The sequence below is a fragment of the Aquarana catesbeiana genome, linkage group LG07, assembly GCF_042186555.1.
Source record: "Aquarana catesbeiana isolate 2022-GZ linkage group LG07, ASM4218655v1, whole genome shotgun sequence".
Taxonomy (NCBI): Eukaryota; Metazoa; Chordata; class Amphibia; order Anura; family Ranidae; genus Aquarana; species Aquarana catesbeiana.
Window position 1 is genome coordinate 5,281,446 of NC_133330.1, and position 14,127 is coordinate 5,295,572.

The following is a 14,127-nucleotide window of genomic DNA, read 5'->3' on the forward strand; positions in this document are numbered from 1 at the left end:
CCATTTTCATAAACTGTCTCTTTTTTTTTTTTTTTACAAAATGTAATGTTAAAATATAAAGATTGGTTTCAATAACTATAGATTGTTCAGTCTGGTTAGGAATAGTGAAACATTCCATAAAATAGACCAATCACAAATAGCAAAAATTGGGATTTTAAAGGCACCAAAAAGTATCAAATGTTTATTATAACTCTTAAAAACACAGTGCATATAAAAACATGACATACATTATCTCACAAAAGTAAGTACACCCCTCAGTCACATTTTTGTAAATCTTTTCATCTATCTTTTCATGTGACAACACTGAAGAAATGACACTTTGCTACAATGTAAAGTAGTGAGTGTACAGCTTGTATAACAGTGTAAATTTGCTGTCCCCTCAAAATAGCTCAACACACAGCCATTAATGTCTAAACCGCTGGCAACAAAAGTCAGTACACCCCTAAGTGAAAATCTCAAAATTGGGCCCAAAGTGTCAATATTTTGTGTGACCACCATTATTTTCTAGCACTGCCTTAACCCTCTTGGGCATGGAGGTCACCAGAGGTTCACAGGTTGTCACTGGAGTCCTCTTCCCCTCCTCCATGACAATATCACGGAGCTGGTGGGTGTTAGAGACCTTGTGCTCCTCCACCTTCCGTTTGAGGATGCCCCAGAGATGATCAATAGGGTTTAGGTCTGGAGACATGCTTGGCCAGTCCATCACCTTTACCCTCAGCTTCTTTAGCAAGGCAGTGGTGGTCTTGGAGGTGTGTTTGGGGTGGTTATCATGTTGGAATACTGCCCTGTGGCCCAGTCTCTGAAGGGAGGGGATCATGCTCTGCTTCAGTATATCACAGTACATGTTGGCATTCATGGTTCCCTCAATGAACTGTAGCTCCCCAGTGTCGGCAGCACTCATGCAGCCCCAGACCATGACACTCCCACCACCATGCTTGACTGTAGACAAGACACACTTGTCTTTGTCCTCCTCACCTGGTTGCCGCCACACACGCTTGTCACCATCTGAACCAAATAAGTTTATCTTGGTCTCATCAGACCACAGGACATGGTTCCAGTAATCCATGTCCTTAGTCTGCTTGTCTTCAGCAAACTGTTTGTGGACTTTCTTGTGCATCATGTTTCAATTCTTGACACAACTCTACATCAGGGGGATATATTTCAGTGATTAAAGCGAAGCTCCACCCAAAAAGGGAAGCTTGCTTGTTTGCACCCTCTACTGCCACATTTGCCACTTTTTGGGGGGGAGCAGGTACCTGGTTTTGACAGGTACCCGCTCCCACTTCCAGGTAAGATCGCCTTTTGTTGATCTACGACATTTCCGGTCCCTCCTCCTCCCCCCGCTGCCTTCTGGGACACACACAGGTCCCAGAAGATGTCGAGACCATTCAGTATTTGTAGCTGTTGACTTTATTCTGAAGAAGCCTGGATCTCCTCTTTAAGTCTACAGTGTAAATATATATGTCAGACATACAATGTACAGATGATATCCAAAAAGAAGCATGTGTAAATAATCACCAAAGACCATGGATCACATAATCAACACATTTTCAGAGAGAAGACCCCTGCCCCCCGCAAAAAAAGGCATATAAGCAGTAATTTTAAAAAAACCAATAGAAAAACTTTCAAAGGGAAATAAGGGCAAAACATAAGTAGCAATGAAGGAACCATAATTACGATGAAGGAAAGAAAAGAGACAATTTCCTAATTATGCTAAAAATTGGAAAAGATGTTGGGCTTCAAAGGTCTCCTCAAAATAGATAGCCAAAATACTCGAATAACCAATATTCAGCCATGGGTTAAAAAAGTGATAAAATAGATGGTGGCTACCGAAATACAAATGAAAAGGATGTCCCAACCTAAATTTTTTTTTTTTTTTAATTATAAAAAAATAATAGACAGGGAAGAGACATCATAGGACCACTGCACTCAAAATAGGCGCATCTTGCATGATGACGGAAAAACACTTACCAAGAGGTGAATCAACATGTGAGCACATCCAATCACAAGGCTATCCTATCCAAAAGCCAGCAACAAAACACCCGCAGGGTGCCCATATTTATAGTACCCATAATGGGGCAAGTTCCTGATCATAAAAAAAGGAATATCCAGTGGTGTATCAGCAAAGTGGTTCCAAAACAAGAAAACATGATTGGAATATGGAGGACCCAGTCCCCACTCCTTGTAGTGTCCTCCGCCCAATTTCCGGAAGAAGGCCGCATCGCTTTTGGCTGAGCCGGAAAGGCGCTGGTACACGCAGGCTTCCCGGAGGGTTTTTAACCCGTGGCTGAATATTGGTTATTCAAGTATTTTGGCTATCTCTTTTGAGGGGACCTTGAAGCCCAACATCTTTCCCAATTTTTTTTCTGCCTTAGTGGGAAATTCCAAGATGACCTTTGTGTTCCAATAGTCCAAGCCTTTTTTGAGGGGGTCTCCTCTCTGGAAATGTGATGATTATGTGATCTATGGTCTTGTACAGTAAGTCTCTGGTGATTATTTACATTTGCTTCTTTTTTGTTATATCATCTGTACATTGTATGTATGACATATACACTATATTGTCAAAAGTATTGGGACACCAGCCTTTACACACACACACGAACTTTAATGACATCCCAGTCTAATGCCCTGTACACACAATCAAACTTACCGACGGAAAACGTGCGATCGGAGCTTGTTGTCGGAAATTCCGACCGTGTGTGGGCTACATCGGACTTTTTCCATCGGAATTTCCAACACACAAAGTTTGAGAGCTGGCTCTAAAATTTTCCCACAACAAAATCCGTTCGCGTAAATTCAGATCGCGTGCCACGCATGCTCAGAATCAAGCAGAAGAGCCGCACTCGCTATTGAACTTCATTTTTCTCAGCTCGTAGTACGTGTTGTACATCACCGCGTTCTTCTTGACGTTCGGAATTTCCAACCAACTTTGTGTGACCGTGTGTATGGCAAGACAAGTTTGAGCCAACATCCGTCGGAAAAAATCTAATGGATTTTGTTGTCGGAATGTCCGATCGTGTGTACAGGGCATTAGTCTGTAGGGTTCAATATTGAGTTGGCCCACCCTTTGCAACTATAACAGCTTCAACTCTTCTGGGAAGGCCGTCCACAAGATTTAGGAGGGTGTCTATGGGAAGGTTTGACCAGAAGCACATTTGTGAGGTCAGGCACTGATGTTGGATGAGAAGGCCTGTACATAGATAAGTTTTCACCATGTCAGAGATTGGTGTGTTGTTGCCACATATCCCTGATATATAGGAAAAAAGGAAACCCCCCTTGCTTGGGACTTTAAAGGTGACAACACCACAAGTATAGAGTAAAAAGTATTTATTATTACACATAACATTTGCTCACACAAACATTAAATGATCAGTTAAAAACATGACAAAAAGTCCTGGCTCGCAGTCTCCACTCTAATTCATCCCAAAGGTGTTCTATCGGGTTGAGGTCAGGACTCTGTGCAGGCCAGTCAAGTTCCTCCACCCCAAACTCGCTCATCCATGTCCTTATGGACCTTGCTTTGTGCACTGGTGGGCAGTCATGTTGGAACAGGAAGGGGCCGTCCCCAAACTGTTCCCACAAAGTTGGAAGCATGAAATTGTCCAGAATGTCTTGGTATGCTGATACCTTAAGACTTCCCTTTACTGGAACTAAGCGGCCAAGCCCAACCCCTGAAAAACAACCCCACACCATAATCCCCCCTTCACCAAATGATTTGGACCGGTGCACAAAGCAAGGTCCATAAAGACATAGATGAGCGAGTTTGGGGTGGAGGAACTTGACTGAGTCCTGACCTCAACCCGATAGAACACTTTTGGGATGAATAAGAGTGGAGACTGCCAACCAGGCCTTCTCATCCGACATGCCTGACCTCACAAATGCTCTTCTGGAAGAATGGTCAAACCTTCCCATAGACACCCTCCTAAACCTTGTGGACGGCCTTCCCAGAAGAGTTGAAGCTGTTATAGCTGCAAAGGGCGGAGCCAACTCAATATTGAACCCTACGGGCTAAGACTGGGATGCCATTAAAGTTCATGTGCGTGTAAAGGCAGGCGTCCCAATACTTTTGACAATATAGTGCATATTTACACCATAATCTTAAGCAGTGAAATGTATCCTCCTGATAAAGAGTCATGTCAGAATTGTAATGCATTGGGGTCTTCTTCACCTACAATATCCATGTACATGTATTTCATTGTGGTTTACCTGTATGACCATGGCGCTACCTAGGTTATTTTTGTATATGCACATTGTTTTTAAGGAGTTATAATATATATTTAAAGTTTTATTTTTGTTTTGATACTTTTTTTGGTGCCTTTTAAAAATGCAGGTTTTTACTATTTGTGAGTGCTTGGTTTCATTTTAAAGTGTTTTGTACTTACTTTGGCCAATAAAAAATAATAATAATAATTTCAGTAAATTTTTATTCAGATGATATTTTATTAACTGTAAACCTATTTATATAAAGAGAATCTCAAGTGGTATGATGTTTTAAATTAAATCCAAAGAGACATTTAACAAGACTTAAAGCTTTCTATTGTTATCACACGGCAAACTGCCCTGTGGGAATGTCAACATTTTATATCTATATAAGTCATTATCTGGATAACAAGTCTACATGGAAATCTGAACATAATGAGCGCTCACTCCGTACATGTTTTCCTATTAACAATTCCTCAGATTGATAAAATTTCACTGTAAATCAATAAATAATATGCTGAATCTCACAAAGGTTACCGTTCTTACTCTTGTGGGTCTATCAGACCATCCACCAACCATGAATGGACTTTTTGTATTCTTCCTCCCAATCTACTTGATGACTCTTATCATAAACCTTCTTATTTTTTTACTGGTTCTTACCGATCATCATTTGCACACACCAATGTATTTTTTTCTTGGCAATTTGGCCTTTCTAGACATGTCTTATTCAACGGTGACTGCACCAAGGATGCTCTTTGACTTGGTCACCAAAAGCAGATCAATTGCCCTTTCTGCCTGTATAGCCCAAGTCTTCTTCTATGCCTATTTTACTAGCTCAGAACTCTTCTTGCTCTCAGTTATGTCCTATGACCGGTACATTGCCATCTGTCACCCTCTACATTACAAACTATATATGTCTTGGAGAGTATGTTCTAATATGGCCTTGTCGGTCTGGGTTGCAGGATGTTCTCTCTCTTTGGTTCATACTTTATATTTGCTCAGGTTGTCCTTCTGTGGACCAACTTCCATCTACAACTTCTTTTGTGACGTTCCACACTTGTTTCAAATTACATGTACTGACCCCTTCGAAAACTTGGTGGCCGTATTCTTAACAGGTGCTAGTCTTGGATTGGGAGCCTTTCTTTTGACCTTTCTTCCCTATGTCTATATTTTCAGGACCATTCTCAGAATCCGTAGCAAGACTGGGAAGAAGAAAGCATTCTCCACCTGCACATCACACCTCACCGTGGTCTTCATCTTTTATGGATCTTTAATTTTTATTTACTTGGTTCCCACTTCCAGCAATATGTTCAATTTAAACAAAATGTTTTCAGTCATATCTGCCCTCATTAACCCCTTGCTGAATCCTCTGATCTACAGCCTGAGGAACAAAGATCTCATGGAGGCACTCATGAGGTCCCATTATTACATAAAGTTAATAAAGGGGTTAAGCTGAAAATAATATTGGAAAATTTGGCAAGTTTTTTTTTCAGTGTTCAGTTGACTTGGGGTTTCTTTGTGAAATGTTAAGGGCTCGTGGTTATACTTAGAGAGAACCAGCTACAAATGGTCAACTAACAGAAAAAACATTTTCAGCCTAATATTACAAATTAGGTTGAAAAGACACATGTGCATTGGGGCTCACCGAAAAGACAAAAATAAATAAAATAAAAATAAAACAACTTTGCAACCTGAGAACCCTAAACCTGCAGTTGATAGAGATGAAGGATACAATAGCGAGAAGTTTGTTCCAGGCACATAAATTAATTGCTCAGAAATTGATCTCCACTTATCCACCGACAGCGGAGGAATGGAGAACGCAAATAAAAGAGAAATTTACATTTCTACATAGAAATTTGTCGAGGGAAGTTTTAGGCTATTTGGAAAAGCTGTTTGGAGGTCTTGGGCCTTGAAATGTGAGTTGTCATAGGATGGAGGGGGGGATACCAGCCGGCTGGTCAGAGATGGGAGATGGGGGGGTCGGACCTTTTGAAGGGGGGAGGTCAGGGAGGGGAGGAGGAAGAGGAGGGGGAGATGAGGGGGCTACTTGATTTGAGGTTTTTTTTTTTTTGCTTGGGGGGTTATTTTATGTAATGTGTATTTTTGCTGTATATGGACAATATGAATGTGAAATGTGTTTGATGTATTGATGTAAGAAAAATTTTTGTAATAAAGATTACTGGATTTTGAAAAAAAAAAAAAGAGATGAAGGCAGAAATAAAGAATACATTTTACCAATAAACAGGCACCACGGAAACAATTTGGTTAACATACAAATACTGAATATTTTTTTTTTACACAAGTTTATTTAAAGAGTGACTCCACTTTTGTTGAGAAAAAAAAACATTCCCCTCTGGGTGATCTCTGTACATTGCAAGGATTATAACAAAGTTTATTGTAGATTCCTACCTTTTGTTATTCTGAAGAAATCCAGATGTGTTTGTCTGTGCCTCTGTACTGAGGGGTCTAATGGGAGGGGTTTCATAATTAACTGTCAGCTGTGCAGCTGCAGGGCACTTATGAGGAATTCTGCTGGGCCTGCATCCCTTTAGACGTGTTCCTATTAAAAGTGTCTCTCCAAAAGTGACATTTTTGTTGCAGGGGATGCCTGAAATCTGACTTGTATCTTAAGGCAGACTTCTGGGAAGTGAATTTTGTGTCATGTGGTATGTCTGTATTTTTTCATTATATCTTCTCCTTTGGCTGCCAGGGTTTGTATTTGCTGTTTTGGTTATATGTACCTTATTTTTATAAGCATTTATTGTGTTTTCCTATTTTGAGCCCTTTTTTTGGGGTACTTAACTTGTTTCATTTCTCCATCTTGGGTTCTATGATTTTCTGTTTTTAGTTGTGTCCGCAATTGGCCATTGGCCTGTTTTGCTCCAGTGGTCCGCACTGAGGTTAGGTGGGGGCTTAACACCCCAGGTTGACCTAGTGAGCCATCTCTGCTGTGCTACACTCCTATCAGACTTCTATACTGTTGCAGTCATTGATACACTTTTGGGTATTAATATATATATATATATATATATATATGTATATATATATATATATATATATATATGGACATGACTACTGTTGATCAATACTATATTTGTCTCATACTGTTTGTATCTATTGTAGGCTCTCTTACTCCTTTTTACAGTATTATACTCCTGATGAAGCAACCTACTGTTGTGAAACGCGTTGAGTTACATGGATTATGAATTGAAGACTTCAAGCCTGTTTTGCTGATATTTGCCTTTTTTAATGAACAATATCATAGTGGCATGGGTAATAGGAAGTCAGAAGTCCTCTGTTTTTATAGGTTTTAGATGTTCTTAAAATTTGTGCAAATTACATTTTGCTATATTATGTTTAAATACATTTGGGTAAAAAAAATTTATTCGTATGCTAACCAAATTGTTTCTATGGTGACCTAAAAATCCGTGTTACTATTGGTAACATTTATACTAAATTCATGCATGTTTGGATGTTGCACCTTCCACCACCCCTTGTGATGCCTCTATAGAATAATAGATGAAGGCAAACAAAAAGCAATTTGCTCAAACAAACAAGAAATGTTTTCCTGATCTCCAAGGGCAATATATATATATATATATCCATGTATACTTCATGGATCAACATCTTGTTGTTTGTTAAACAGTTGTGATCAAAAGTTTGCATCCCCTTGTAGAAATGGTGAAATTTTGGCATCGATATGGAAAATATGACTGATCATGCCAAAAAATCTCTTTTATTTAAGGATAGAAATCATATGAAGCCATTTATTATCATAGAGTTGTTTGGCTCCTTTTTAATAATAACATAAATCCCCCAAATGGCCCTGATATAAAGTTTCCCCCCTCCCCCCCCCCCCCGAATGCTTGGCTTTGGTACAGACACAGAAGGTGACACACACGGGGTACAATGCCAATTAAAAGGAAATGTCCCGCATCTGTGGCTTTTTTACTTTGCAATTAGTGTCTGTGTATAAATAGTCAATGAGTTTGTTATCTCTCATGTGGATGCACTAAGCAGGCTAGATACTGAGCCAGAAAAGAACTTCAAAAGACCTGCGTAACAAGGTAAGGGAACTTTATAAAGGTGAAAAATGATATAAAAGGATATCCAAAGCCTTAAATTTGCCAGTCAGTACTGTTCAATCACTTATTAAGAAGTGGAAAATTTGGGGATCTCTTGATAGCAAGCCAAGGTCAGGTAGACCAAGAAAGATTGCAGCCACAACTGCCAAAAGAATTGTTCAGGATACAAAGAAAAATTTCTGCTCTGGAAAAAGACGGAGTGGTTGTTTCAAGGAGCACAATATGATGATACTTAAACAAAAATGATCCGTATGGTCTAGTTGCCAGAAAGAAGCCTTTACTGCGCCAATGCAACAAAAATGGCCGGTTACAATATGCCTGATGACATCTTGAAATTTTTTGTGGCATTGGCACAGTTACATTAGTTAGTCCGGATGAAAAAAGACACAAGTCCATCCAGTTCAAACAATAAAAAGGGGAAAAAATGTACAATTCTATATACACAATCCTTCACCCACAGTTGATCCAGAGGAAGGCAAAAAAAAAACTCCAGCAAAGCATGATCCAATTTTCTCCAGTAGGGGAAATTATTTCCTGATCTCCAGAGAGGCAATCGGATATTTCCTGGATCAACTTTACCTATAAATGTCAGTACCCAGTTATATTCTGTACATTTAGAAAATAATCCAGGCCTTTTTTAAAGCAATCTACTGAGCTGGTCAGATCCCCCTTCTGGAGGAAGTCTATTCCGTATTTTCACAGCTCTTACTGTGAAGATACCTTTCCATAATTGGAGATGAAATATCCTCCAATTACGGAAAGGCTTTCCTCCTGATTTAAAGAGTTCCCTCTTGTCCTCTGTGATGACCTTAAAGTGAAAAACTCAACACCGAGTTATGGTGTTGAGTTATGGACCACTTATGTATTTATACATGGAGATCATATCCCAGCATAAGGGGGGATGCATCCATGGTGATCAGAGTGGTACAGGTTTTGCTCAAGAATATCCCTGTATTTAGCACCATCGATCTTTCCCTCAACTCTGACCAGTTTCCCAGTCCCGACTGCTGAAAAACATCCCCACAGCATGATGCTGCCACCACCATGTTTCACGGTGGGGATGGTGTACTTTGGGTGATGTGATGTGTTGGGTTTGTGCCAGACATAGCGTTTTCATTGATGGCCAAAAATTTCAATTTCAGTCTCATCAGACCAGAGCATCTTCCTCCATACATTTTGGGAGTCTCCCACATGCCTTCTCCCAAACTCAAAACATGCCATTTTGTTTTTTGCTGAAAGTAATGTCTTTCTTCTGGCCACTCTGCCATAAAGCCCAACTCTATGGAGCGTACGGCTTATTGTGGTCCTATGTACAGATATTCCAGTCTCTGCTGTGGAACTCTGCAGCTCCTCCAGGGTTACCTTAGGTCTCTGTGCTCCTCTCTGATTAATGCCCTCCTTGCCCGATCCATGAGTTTTGGTGTGCGGTCGTCTCTTGGCAGGTTTGCTGTTGTGCCATGATCTTTCCATTTGGTTATGATAGATTTGATGGTGCTCCTAGGGATCATCAAAGATTTGGATATTTTTTTATAACCTAACCCTGACTTGTACTTCTCAATAACATTGTCCCTTACTTGTTTTGAGAGTTTCTTGGTCTTCATGTGTATATGTAATGACAGATCATGTGACACTTAGATTGCACACAGGTGGACATCATTTCACTAATTATGTGACTTCTGAAGATAATTGGTGGCACCGGAGCTTTTTATGGGCTTCATAACAAAGGGGGTGAATACATACGCACATGCCAATTATCAGTTTTTTATTTCTGAAAAATAGTTTTATGTATATATTTTTCTAATTTTACTTCACCAACTTAGACTATTGTGTTCTGATCATCACATATAATTCAGATTAAAAAAATATTGAACTAAAGGCTGTAATGTAACAAAATAGGTAAAAAGCAAGGGGGTGAATACTTTCGCAAGGCACTGTAAATCACATTGAGAATCTGTGGCAAGATTGAAAATTGCTGTTCACAGACGCTCTCCATCCAATCTGACAGAGCTTGAGATATTTTACAAAGAAGAATGGGCAAAAATGTCCCTCTCTAGATGTGCAAAGCTGGTAGAGACATCCCCAAAAAGACTTGTAGAGAAAGGGGGTTCTACAAAGTATTGACTCCGGGGGGCGCCATACAAATGCCCCCCCCCCACACTTTTCACATATTTATTTGTATCATTTATCATTTTCTTTCCACTTCACAATTATGTACCACTTTGTGTTGGACTATCACATAAAATCCAAATAAAATACATTTATGTTTTTGGTTGTAACATGACAAAATGTGGAACTTTTTAAGGGGTATGAATACCTTTTCAAGGCACTGTAAACTCTTTATTCAAATATTTAGATTGCATTTACATGATTCTTGTGTAAAAATCGCCTGGTAAAATAATCTTTGCTGGGCAAAAAAAATGGAAACAGTTCACCCGCGCTCCCAGGGTCAGTAGGGACGCAGTGATGTCAGCACGCGGCCTCGCCCCATCGACGGTTACCACCGAAGCTTGGTTGATCTTTCTAGCAATAGAAGGCCCATAAGATCCGGTCAGCGCCCCTGTTACCTGAGGTGGTGGGTGTCACTTAAGGAGCTCCCATTTATGTTGGTGTCGGAACTTTAAAGATAATTTTTTGCTGATGAGGATCTTTTTTTTTAGTATTTTTCTTCACGTGGACTTTGTACAATTCAGTATTTTTTTTTAATCTCATTAATTGCCTCACCGTTGGATTGATGGTAATTGAATTGTTTATATCACATTTTCAACTAGTCCGGCTTTTTTGGACATAAAAGATTTACTTTTGTTTTGATTTTTTTTTTTTTTGGTGCCTTTAAAAAACAGATATTTGCTATTTGTAAGTGATTGGCTTCATTTTAAAGTATTGGAATTACATCGGTAAATAGACAATAGCTAAAAAGTAGAATTTCAGAAGATTTTTAATGCAGGGGATATTTTATTAACTGTAAACTTATTTATATAAAGAGAATCTCAGGTGACAAAGGTGTTTTAAATTAAATCTTAAGAGACATTTAACGAGACTTAAAGCTTTGTTTTATTACAACACGGCAGACTGCCCAGTGGGAATGCCAACATTTTATATCTATATAAGTCATTATCTGGATAACAAGTCTACATGGAAATCTGAGCATAATGTGCGCACACTCCGTACATGTTTTCCTAATAACAATTCCTCAGATTGATAACATTACACTGAGAAGGAATAAATAATATGAGGAATCTCACAAAGGTTACCGTTCTTACTCTTGTGGGTCTATCAGACCATCCACCAACCATGAATTTACTTTTTGTATTCTTCTTCCTGATCTATCTGATGACTCTTATCACAAACCTTCTTATATTTTTCTTGGTCCTCACTGACTACCATCTGCACAACCCAATGTATTTTTTTCTTGCCAATTTGGCTTTTCTGGACATGTCCTATTCCACATCGACTGCACCAAGGATGCTCTTTGATTTGGTCACAAAAAAACGATCAATATCTATCCCTGCCTGTATAGCTCAAGTTTTCTTCTTTCTCTACTTTACTAGCTCAGAACTCTTCTTACTCTCAACTATGTCCTATGACCGCTACATCGCCATCTGCCACCCCCTACATTACCAACTAATTATGTCTTGGAAGGCCTGCACTCGTATGGCCTCTCTGGTCTGGGTTGCAGGATGTTCCCTGTCTTTGATTCATACTCTTTTTTTGCTCAGGTTGTCCTTCTGTGGCCCAACTTCCATCCACAACTTTTTTTGTGACCTTCCACACTTGTTTAAAATTACATGTACTGACCCCTTCATAAACATAATGGTCATATTCGTAGCAGGTGCCAGTCTTGGGTTAGGAGTCATTCTTTTGACCTTTCTTCCCTATTTCCGTATTTTCAGTACCATCCTCAGAATCCGTACCAAGAAGGGAAAGATGAAAGCATTCTCCACCTGTTCATCACACCTCACCGTGGTCTCCATCTTATTTGGCTCCTTAATTTTCATTTACTTTGTTCCCTCCTCCAGCGATATGTACAATTCAAACAAACTGTTTTCAGTCATATCTGCCCTCATTAACCCATTGCTGAATCCTCTGATCTACAGCCTGAGGAACAAGGACCTTATGGAGGCACTCATGAGGTTTTTATGTCATATAAAGTCGATAAAGGGGTTAAGTTGAAAGTAATTTTGGGAAATGTGGCACTTTTGTATTTTTTTTTTCAATGTTGAGTTGACTAGGGGTTTCAATAACTTCTTATTTAAATGTGAAATGTTAAGGGCTCACAGTTTTACGTATAGAGAACCAGCTACAAATAGGCTACAGAAAAAAGAAAAACGTGCAGCCTAATGTTACATAATTAGGTTGAAAAAAAAGAACCCTGTCCATCAGGCTCACCCATACATAAAGAAATACGTAAATAAAATTTAAAAAACAATTCAGAACCTGAGAACTTTAAACATGCAGTTGATAGAGATGAAGGCCAGAAAAGGAAATTTGCTCCAAACAAACAAAAATGATCCCTAAAAGCAATTGGATACTTCCTGGCTCAACATTTTGTAATTTCTTATAAATAATAAAAGATTAACTAATAAAAGAAATGAGATACAACAGCTAAAATGTGGTCAGTGAAGTCCTCAAACCATCCTATAAATGTTCATAACATTTTTTCCTGAGGACATCATCCAGTCATTGCTAACGAGTAGAAAAAAAGTAAGGAAATTAAAGGACGTGCCACCAGGAAAATATAACAAAATTTAATACAATAAAATTTTAATTTTTTTTTTATATACATAGAGCTAAAAACAAGCCTGAAACAGGCCCAAAAAAATATAAAAAGTGTATTCCTAAAATTTCTGCGCAGAATGTTGTGGACTGTATTCATATTCGCCCAATATTGTTAACGCGTTTCATAGATATTTTGCTTCCTCAGGCCTAGGACATTCAACAATTGTCTTCAACGTCACAATTCTATGATCTAGCAAAAAAAAAAAAAACAAGTAGATTGAATAAACAGAGTAATTCATACAAGAACAGTAAAGTTCAGCACATAGCCATCTCATTACATACACAGAAGTTCAATATCTCAAGAAATTTACATAGAATAAAATCTGTCCATGACATCTATGGTGATGTCACCAGAGACCAGGTAACCCTACCAACACTATGAAAAAAATATACAGTATCTCACAGTAGGACAGTATTCCAACATGATAGCGACCCCAAACACACCTCCAAGATGACCACTACCTTGCTAAAGAAGCTGAGGGTAAAGGTGATGGACTGGCCAAGCATGTCTCCAGACCTAAACCCTATTGATCATCTGTGGGACATCCTCAAACGGAATGTGGAGGAGCGCAAGGTCTCTAACTTCCACCAGCTCCCTGATGTCGTCATGGGGGAGGGGAAGAGGACTCCAGTGACAACCTGTGAAGCTCTGGTGACCTCCATGCCCAAGAGGGTTAAGGCAATGCTGGAAAATAATGGTGGCCACACAAAATATTGACACTTTGGGCCCAATTTGGAGATTTTCACTTAGGGGTGTACTGACTTTTGTTACCAGCGGTTTAGACATTAATGGCTGTGTGTTGAGTTATGTTGAGGGGACTGATGGGGTGTACTTACTTTTGTGAGATACTGTATACAGAACATATATATATATAAAAATAAGAATAAAAAAAATACAAAAGAAAAATCTTTAACCACTTCCGGACCACCGTACGCCGATATTTGTCCTAACTTTGAAGAGGGATATCTTTTTTATAGCAGAAGCTAGCTGCCATAACCCCGGTATCCTCTTCTTCGGCCGGCAGTCCGGTTTTCCATAATAGTGGTCTCTGCAGCGGATCACTTT

General features: G+C 39.2%; 2 protein-coding genes across 2 annotated transcripts; both read left to right on the forward strand.

The window, feature by feature from the left end:
* Window positions 1-4,714: 4,714 nt before the first annotated feature.
* LOC141102339 (olfactory receptor 5V1-like) lies at window positions 4,715-5,656 on the forward strand. Its single transcript, XM_073591296.1, has one exon. It carries the CDS (start codon window positions 4,715-4,717, stop codon window positions 5,654-5,656), a length of 942 nt encoding a protein of 313 aa, XP_073447397.1.
* A 5,857-nt stretch (window positions 5,657-11,513) lies between these two features.
* Window positions 11,514-12,739, forward strand: LOC141102340 (olfactory receptor 2A12-like). The gene has a single exon (XM_073591297.1). It carries the CDS (start codon window positions 11,514-11,516, stop codon window positions 12,453-12,455), a length of 942 nt encoding a protein of 313 aa, XP_073447398.1. The 3' UTR covers window positions 12,456-12,739.
* Window positions 12,740-14,127: the final 1,388 nt, after the last annotated feature.